General features: G+C 45.4%; 1 protein-coding gene across 1 annotated transcript in view; it reads left to right on the forward strand.

Moving 5' to 3' along the window:
• The window catches only part of dcc (DCC netrin 1 receptor), a 294,705-nt gene that overhangs the window by 105,451 nt on the left and 179,254 nt on the right, over positions 1-10,000 (forward strand). Inside the window, exon 2 of the mRNA XM_081365686.1 lies at positions 9,684-10,000. This exon is cut by the window's right edge and continues 1 nt beyond it. Within this exon, the coding sequence (XP_081221812.1) occupies positions 9,684-10,000 (317 nt within the window). The remainder of the gene's footprint in view (positions 1-9,683) is intronic.

Raw genomic sequence — 10,000 nt, forward strand, 5'->3', positions numbered from 1 at the left:
TTCTTTAGAAATAAATAATGGACAAATGGAGTCTTTAAATGCCTCAAATATAAAGTTATTCACTGTCAAAGTGACGCCAAAATAATTTGGAGTCAATGGAATGCTAACAGCATGTGGGGGTCCGCTAATCAATGGCGACGCCAAGGGAAGCTTCAGTTTTTTATGAAACATTGACCCCCTGGATATACATAGGTCTGGACCCGTAGGGGCCAGGGTCCTAAATGGAGAAGACTCATGCCTGCAAGGCAGGAAACTCTAAGTTGTAGAATTTAGTAAATGTGGACAGTGCAGACCAGCCGGCCGCCGCACAAATGTCTTCTATAGGTACTCCATGCCTTCGAGGAAGCCATGCCTCTTGTGGAGTGAGCTCTTACACCTATGGGGCACGGAAGGCCCATAGAAGCGTAGGCCAGAGAGATAGCGTCCACTATCCATCATGACAGTCTATGCTTCGTGACCGGAGAACCCTTGGTGCGGCCACCCAAACAGACAAAGAGCTGTTCTGACTGCCTGAACGGGGCAGAACGCTCCAAATAAATTCTCAAAGTCCTAACGGGGCAGAGCATGTATGCGTCACTATCGTCTTCCGAACTGATAGGGAGATAACCTGGGCTCTGAACGGGGTTTAGAGCACTTTAGGTATATATCCATGCCTTGGTTTAAGGACGACTCTGGAGTCATTAGGCCCAAAGTCAAGACAGGAAGTGCTCGTCGAGAGTGCTTGCAAATCCCCAACTCTTTTAACCGTCGCTAGTGCTAGCAGGAGAGCGGTTTTGAGAGAGAGGGGCTTCAGATCAGCCGACTGGAGTGGCTCGAAGGGAGGCCCCTTGAGGCCCTGAAGGACCGTGGACAGGTCCCAAGCCGGCTCCGAAGGTGGCCGAGGCGGGTGAAGCCCTCTGGCCCCTCTTTCTGGAAACCCGACCTGAGACCACCTTGGCAGGGAAGAACCAGCCACGGGGGAGTGGAAAGCTGCTATAGCTGCCACGTACACTTTCAGCGTGGAGGAGGAATGGCCCGCATCCAGCAGCTCTTGAAGAAACGTGAGTACCCTCTGTACGTCACAGTCATGTGGGTCCAGGTTCGGAGCTGAGCACCAGCTGGTGAACACTGACCATTTGAGATGGTAGAGGTGTCTAGTAGACGGTGCTCTAGCCTCCATTATGGTGTTCAGGACTCCCTCTGAGAGGTCCTGGGGTACCCGTTGAGGAGCCATGCATGGAGGGCCCACAGGTTGGGACGGGGGTGTCAGATTGTCCTGTTTGCCTGCGTGAGGAGATCCTTCCTCAGCGGGATAGGCCACGGAGCTGTCGCTGACAGCTGCATCAGCTCTGGAAACCCGACCTGGGTCCACCAGAGGGGGGCTACAAGTAGGACTGCGCACTTGGTGTCCCTGATCCGTTCGATGATCTGAGGGAGCATTGAGACCAGAGGGAATGCATAAAGGGGGCGGCTAGGCCTGTGGACCTGAGACCACCTTGGCGATTTATGTTGGACACCACTGCCATGTTGTCCGTTCGGACCAAGACGTGGTGTCCCGCCAGATGTGGAAGGAAGGTTTTTAGGGCTAGAAAAAACGCTCTCAATTCGAGACAGCTGATGTGTAGGCGTCTCCCCGAGCTCGACCAGAGGCCGGAGGCAGGCCTGCCCTTGTACAGGGCTCCCCAACCGAGGTTGGAAGCGTCTGTCAAAATAGCCTTCCTTTTCGAAACCAGACCCATGCTCACACCCAGCTGGTACCATTTGGTGTCTTTCCAGGGGGCCAGGGCTTTGATACAGCGCTGGTTTACCCTGATGCGTAAGTGGCCCGAGCGCCACGCATGAGCTGGAACCTGTGGTTTTAGCCACAGCTGAAGGGGGCGCATACGCAGTAGGCCTAGTTGGAGTACTGACGATGCAGAGGCCATGAGGCCCAGGGCCTTTGAAACATTCTGAGGGGCGTGAGAGAGCCCACTTTGAACGAAGCCACGAGACGCTGGATTGAGAGAGCCCGGTCTGGTGTGGAGAACTGTTCCCAGGAACGTGATTCGTTGGCTGGGGGACAGCATACTCTTGGAAAAGTTCACTCTGAGCCCAAGGCGTTCCAGATGGCCGAGGAGCCAGGCTTTGTGAGTAAGAGACTCGTCGTGAGTCGTGAGCATCCTGAATGGCAGTACCATGAGGGCCTTGTTCAGGTGTCTGAGATTTAAAATGGGTCTCAGGCCGCCGTCTTTCTTCGGAACGAGAAAATAACTACTCGCTTTGTGATCGGAGGACGTGAGACACACGTGCAGGGGTGCGTAACGAGAGACTGGCCCATGTTCTGCAGTCAACACATCTCCAGCCGCCTGAACTGAAGAGGGAGCTGTGAGATGCACTCGAGCGATCTTCGGGGGTGGTCCGGCCGCAGCGGGACATGGCCCCCTTTTTCCGCTGGTTAAGATGACTTCCTAGGCTCATGGTCCAGCGTGAGCTTTGGCCGTGGGCCTTGGCGTTTGGGGAGTTATAAGTTATAAGTAATAACTTATTTTTCTCTATCTCACTCTCTTCTACACTGGTGTTAGTTGTGTGAGGGTGTGTGTCTAAGAGTGTGTAGTCATGCCTTCATTTGCTAGGCTAAACGTTTTTATGTATGTATGTTTTAATTATAACTGTGAAGCACTTTGGGCAACAACATTGCTATTAAACGTGCTATATCAATAAATAAAAGTTGAAGTTGAAACACGATCGTCTCCTGATGTGAAGTTGAAGTGTCTCAGTGTGAGAGTTAAGTTTACAGATCACACACACACACACTGTCTGTCTGCTTTATTGGACATGCAGAGTGTGTCGTTCTGTCAGTCGTTCCATTTAAAATCTGATGAAATCCTGACAGGATTCTTCTGTTGCGTCTTCTTCAGCGTGTCAGAGACAGGACAGGCTTCATCTCTCTCCACACTCGCTCTGCCCCGGATCTGCTGTCCTCCTTTTGACTTCATAACACTGTTTCTCTAAACGCTGTTCCATATGGAAGAGAGATGGAGACGAGGAGGATGACGGATGAATGACACTGAAGCGCTCAAGATTCACACACACTCTCTCTCACACACACACACACACACACACACACACACACACACACAACAGGCGCACATATCTTTGTGGGGACTCTCCATAGACGTAATGGTTTTTATACTGTACAAACTGTATATTCTGTCCCCTTACACTAACCCTACCCCTAAACCTACCCATCACAGAAAACTTTCTGCATTTTTACATTTTCAAAAAAATATAATTTAGTATGTTTATTAACCCATTTCCCTCATGGGGACCGCTGGCTGGTCCCCACAATGGAGGTGATCTCAGGTTTTACTATCCTTGTGGGGCCATTTGGTTCCCACAATGTAATATAAACAAAAACACTCACACACACACACACACACACACACACACTCACTCACACAGACACTCTCACACACACACACACACACACACTCACACACACACACACACACACAGACACACACACACACACACACACACACACACACACACACACACACACACACACACACACACTCACTCACACAGACACTCTCACACACACACACACACACACACACACACACACTCACACACAAGTCAAGTCAAGTCAAGTCAAGTTTATTTATATAGCGCTTTTCACAACACAGGTTGTATCAAAGCAGCTTCACAGTAATAAATTAGAACAATACATCAATGTTTGTTTCTAGTGGAACGTCTACGTTCGGTAATGCTGATCAATAGTATCGTTGATTGATTAATTCAATTAAATATCCCCAAATATCCCCAACTGAGCAAGCCAAAGGCAACAGTGGCAAGGAACCGAAAAACTCCATCAGGTGACCTAATGGAGAAAAAAAAAAACCTTGGGAGAACCCGGGCTCAGTCGGGGGCCAGTTCTCCTCTGGCGTTTATGAACTAGAGGTCGGATTTAACTGTAGGATTAAAAGTATTATATGAATGCCTGGCTGAAGAGATGCGTCTTTAATCTAGTTTTAAACTGGGAGAGCGAGTCTGAGCAACGAACAGTATCCGGAAGACTATTCCAGAGTTTTGGTGCTAAATGTGAAAATGCTCTCCCTCCTTTGGTGGATCTGGATATCCTAGGTATGACCAAAAGCCTCGAATTTAGTGACCTTAAAGAGCGCGATGGATTATAGGGCGATAGAAGATCGGTTAAATAGACTGGAGCTAAGCCGTTTAGGGCTTTATAAGTCAGTAGCAATACCTTGTAATTAATACGGGACTTTATAGGTAACCAATGTAGGGATGATAAAATCGGTGTTATATGATCATATTTTCTTGATCTAGTTAGAACTCTAGCGGCGGCATTTTGGACTAACTGTAGCTTGTTTATTAAGGATGCAGGACAACCGGCTAATAACGCATTACAGTAATCTAGTCTCGAGGTCATGAATGCATGAACTAACTTTTCTGCGTCAGAAACTGATAGCATATTACGTAGCTTAGCAATGTTTCTAAGGTGGAAAAAGGCTGTTCTTGTAACATATGAAATATGATTTTCAAAAGACAGGTTGCAGTCTAATATAACACCCAGGTCTTTTACTGTAGAGGATGAAGTAACAGGACATCCTACTATGTTAAAGTTGTATTGTGAGAGGTTTTGTGGGTGGTTTTTTGAACCGATAAGTAGTACCTCTGTCTTGTCTGGATTTAATAAAAGAAAATTATGCGTCATCCAATCTTTTATATCTTTAACACACTCTGTCAATTTGGATAATTTAGCGTTTTCATCTGGCCGTGATGAAATATAGATTTGAGTGTCATCAGCATAACAATGGAAACTAATTCCATGTTTCCTTATAATATTTCCAAGTGGTAGCATATATATTGAGAATAATAGAGGGCCTAACACAGATCCCTGCGGCACTCCATAGTTTACTGGAGTTATGATAGATTTTTCTCCATTTAAATAAACAAAATGGTAGCGGTCAGATAAATACGATCTAAACCAGCTTAATGCTTGTCCTTGAACACCAGTATAATTTTGTAGTCGATCTAAGAGTATTGTATGATCTATAGTATCGAACGCAGCACTAAGATCAAGTAAAACTAATATTGAGATACAGCCTTGGTCAGAAGCTAAAAGTAAATCATTTGTGATTTTAACGAGCGCAGTTTCAGTGCTATGATGCGGCCTGAACCCAGACTGAAACTTTTCATAGGTGTCATTTTCTTGTAAGAAAGAGCCCAGTTGGGCAGACACAACTTTTTCTAGTATTTTAGACATAAAAGGTAGATTTGAAATGGGTCTATAATTTACTAGATTATTCGGATCTAATTGTGGTTTCTTAATGAGAGGTTTTATAACTGCCAGTTTAAATGTTCTTGGAACATGACCTAAAGATAAAGACGAGTTAATAATATTGAGGAGAGGCTCTTCCACTACAGGTAACACTTCTTTCAATAGTTTAGTTGGTATGGGATCTAATAAACATGTTGTTGTTTTAGAGGAAATGATAAATTTATTTAACTCTTTTTGTTCTATAGTTGAAAAGCACTGTAATTGTTCTTGCGGCGTGATAATTGAGGCTGAATTATAAGGCGCGATTGAGGATTGAACGTTTACAATTGTGGTTCTGATGTTTTCTATTTTCTCAGTGAAGAACTTCATGAAATCATTACTACTAAACTGTAATGGAATACTTTGTTCAGGAGACATCTGTTTATTTGTTAGTCTCGCCACGGTGTTAAATAAGAACTTAGGATTGTTATGGTTGTTTTCTATTAGTTTGCGTAGATGCTCAGCCCTGGCCGCTTTTAGGGCCTTTTTATAACGTGACATACTGTCTTTCCATGCGATTCTAAAGACCTCTAAGTTGGTTTGTTTCCATTTACGCTCTAAATTACGGGTTTCTCTCTTTAGAACACGCGTAGTACTGTTGTACCATGGTGCTTTACTTTTCTCTCTGACCTTTTTTAATCTAATGGGCGCAACAATATCCAATGATCCAGAGAGAATGGTGCTCATAGTGCTAGTTAATTCCTCAAGTTCATCTGTTTGTTTGGGTTCACTGAGCAGCTGAGACAGATCCGATAAGCTGTTTGAAAAATTATCTATGGTGGATGGAAGGATTGTTCTGCCTAATCGATAACGCGGCGCAGCATGATATATTACAGGAGTACGTAATATGCAAGTTACCATGTAATGGTCAGTGACATCGTCACTTTGTGGAATGATATCTATATCGGTTGGATCGGTTCCATGTGATATAATTAAATCGAGTGTATGATTAAATCGATGAGTCGGTCCGGTAATGTTTTGCTTGACCCCAAAGGAGTTTAATAAATCTGTAAACGCAGCCCCTAACGCATCATTTTGATTATCTACATGGATATTAAAGTCTCCAACAATTAATGCTTTATCGAAGTTAACTAATAGGTCTGAGAGAAAATCTGCAAACTCTTTTAGGAAATCAGCGTAAGGCCCAGGCGGTCTATATACGGTAGCCAAGGCTAGAGATAATAGGGATGTTTTTCGAACATCTAAGAGCGTAACATTTAGTACAAGTACTTCAAATGAAATAAACTTATAACCCGTTTTCTGAGTAACATTGAGAAAATCTCTATAGATTGTTGCAACACCGCCGCCACGACCATTCAGACGGGGCTCGTGCTTATAGGAGTATCCTGATGGAGTAGACTCATTTAAACCGAAATAATCATTTGGTTTAAGCCAGGTTTCAGTAAGGCAAAGTACATCGAAGCTATTATCTGTGACTATTTCATTTACAATAACTGCCTTAGGTGTGAGTGATCTAATGTTTAGAAGACCTAGCTTTAAAAATTGTTTTTGATTACCAATAGCAACATTTTCTGGTTTAATAACAATTAGATTTTTTCTAGATCCTGCAGTAGATTTATGATTTGATCTCACTAAACGAGGAATAGACACAGTTTCTATGCAATGTTCTACACTATTTATATCAGTTAAATTGGTGCAGCAGAGACTATGATTTGGACTTTTGTTTACTAGTCAAAAGGTATTTAACATTTTGGAGATGTTATCTGACAGAAGATCCGATCCGAATCTGCTTGGGTGTAAGCCATCAGCACGGTAAAGCCTAGGACGCTCCCAAAACAGATTCCAATTATTTACAAAGAGAAGTTTCTGCTCATTGCACCATGACATTAACCATTCATTAAGCGCAAATAATCTACTAAACTTTTCATGACCTAGTCGATACGTGGGAAGCGGTCCTGACACAATAATCGTTATATCAGGCGATGTGCTGCGTACCGTATCGATCAGATTCCTGAAGTCTTTCTTCAAAACCTCCGTTTGGCGCAGTCTGATGTCGTTCACTCCCGCGTGCAGGACAACGGTTCCGACGCGCTCGTTCAGAATCTCGGGAACGTGAGCAGCGATTTCAGAAACACGAGCACCAGGAAAGCAGTGACTATGCACCTTACTTTTATTTAACGTAGCGTGTACGTGTCGAACGATGGAATCGCCGATGATCACAGCATCGCGTTCTGTTTCGCGAAGAGGGGAGAAGCGGTTTTGTGTGGATATCTCGAAAACCGGGAGGGTCGGAGAGAGTTTTCTTGGTCTAGACCTGACTCGCGACTTCCGCTGCGGAAAAATCCAGGCTTCGTGATGGCATGTTGGAGCCGGAGTGAACGAGACCATGGCTGATCGCGACCTCGACGTTCGGGACCGATGTTGAGGAACGCACGGAGTAGACGAGGTCGGAGTCAGCGGGTTAGTAACATTAATCTCTGATTTGTGTGCCTCGGCACGTGATGTTTCGAGAGCCAAACGCCGGTCTATCAGCTCGGCTTTTCTTACTAAAAGGTCGTGGATCTGTTTCTCAACAGCTTCCAGCTCAGACTGCACCGCGTGCAGCTCAAATGTGTCCTCACCTGCACCAAAAGGTAGACTACTTACATTTGATATATTCGCCATTTTAACAGATGGACAGTAAGTTAAGTTAGCAACGACGCTACCAGTGGTGCTATCAATATTAATACTAATTTATGGCTTAAGTCTTGGATATAATCCGTCTTTTCAGTGGTACGGGTGTAGAGTAGACGCACGATAGGCGAAAAAATGTTTGTTTGTAACTTAAATGAGTGCGGAGAAGACGCGTTCAGCCGTGATCCACGGACGTAACCTATAAGAGTATCCAGCGTTGGATCACTAGGCTTGAGACGCGTCTACTCAACAATCCGCGTTATAACTATGAGGTGAGGAAAAGTAGAAAATGTTCGTTGTAAGTGAGTTTAAAGAGAAATCAAGAATTATAAATCAATCGATGGAGCTCCAAAGACAACAACGCGCTCAGACGCGACGCATGCGCATTTGACAAAACAGAACGCTGGTACACACACACACACACACACTCACTCACTCACACAGACACTCTCACACACACTCACACACACACACACACACACACACACACACACACACACTCACACACACTCACACACACACACACACACACACACACACACACACACACACACACACACACTCACTCACACAGACACTCTCACACACACACACACACACACACACACACACACACACACACACACACACACACACACACACACACACACACTCACTCACACAGACACTCTCTCACACACACACACACACACACACACACACACACACACACACACACACAATGATGGCTGATTGACACTGAAGATTCACCGTCTCCTCTGTCGGTTTCTGCTCTGATTTTGGGGGTAAATCTGTGAATTTAACATGTTAAACCGAGCTCCTTCGCTTCACACACACACACATACACACGTTCTGATGTTTTGTGTCATTGACGTGTTATCAGGATTCTGTTTCAGTCAAGTTAAACTTTTAGAAACTCATCTCCGCTCTTGAACGCAGAAGCATGTCTTTCATGAACCCAAATATTGCAAAAGCGATGTGTGTGTGAATGGCGTTGGATGTGTGTGTGAATGGCGTTGGATGCGTGCGGTGAAGAAGGGTTTGTCACGCTGAGCACTGAAGTATCGTCTCCTCACACACAACACAAAGACATATAGAGAATGAGCTGCTTCTCAGCAGGTATGAATTAGCATTTGAATAACCAGCGATTGATGCGCTTCATGCCGCCGCTGCGGAGTGTTGAGGAGCCCAGCTAAACACACACACACACACACACACACACACACACACACACACACACACACACATACATGCACACATACACACTCTCTCACACACGCATACACACACACACACTCTCAGGGACACTTCAATGCACTGATGTGATACTGTAGTAGACAGTTGCATAGTTATAATTTTCTCTCTAATACTGTATTATCAATCTTTCAAGTAAAGAAGTTCATAAAGTCATTACTGCTGTGCTGCTTGGAAACGTCAGAAGGAGAAGCTTTATTTCTTGTTAGTTTAGCCACTGTATCAAATAAATACATCGGGTTGTGTTTGTTTTCTTCTAAGAGAGTTGAAAAATAAGCAGTCTCTGTATGCAATATTGCTTTCTTTCCATGAAATGCGAAGAACCTCTAGTCTTGTTGTTTTCCAACAGGTTAAAGAGGTTTTATTCAGAATCTGAGTTTGTCTCATATTTGATGAAGTTTGTATCATTCATTGTGTTTATGCCAGTGAAGCTGCTCTGGAACGGTCTGTACTGTATAAACCCGACTGATCTCCTCCTCTCTGGCGTCCTCAGGCTCGGATCCCCCGTTCGCGGAGCTGCGGTTCGTCCGGGAGCCTCAGGACACGGTGACGGTGCGCAGTGGAGTCCTGCAGCTGGACTGCGAGGCGTTCTCGGACCGGGGCGTCCCGGTGCTGGCGTGGAGGAAGGACGGGGTGTTGCTGAGCGCTGTGGTGGACGAGCGGAGAGTCCAGCTGACCAACGGCTCGCTGATCGTGCAGAACGTGCTTCACTCGCGGCACCACCGGCCCGATGAGGGGTCGTACCAGTGCCTGGCCACGCTGGAGGGGGTCGGGGCCATCGTCAGCCGCACTGCACGGGTCACCGTCTCC

Source organism: Scardinius erythrophthalmus (assembly GCF_964197995.2).
Source record: "Scardinius erythrophthalmus genome assembly, chromosome: 5".
In the NCBI taxonomy this organism is placed as follows: domain Eukaryota; kingdom Metazoa; phylum Chordata; class Actinopteri; order Cypriniformes; family Leuciscidae; genus Scardinius; species Scardinius erythrophthalmus.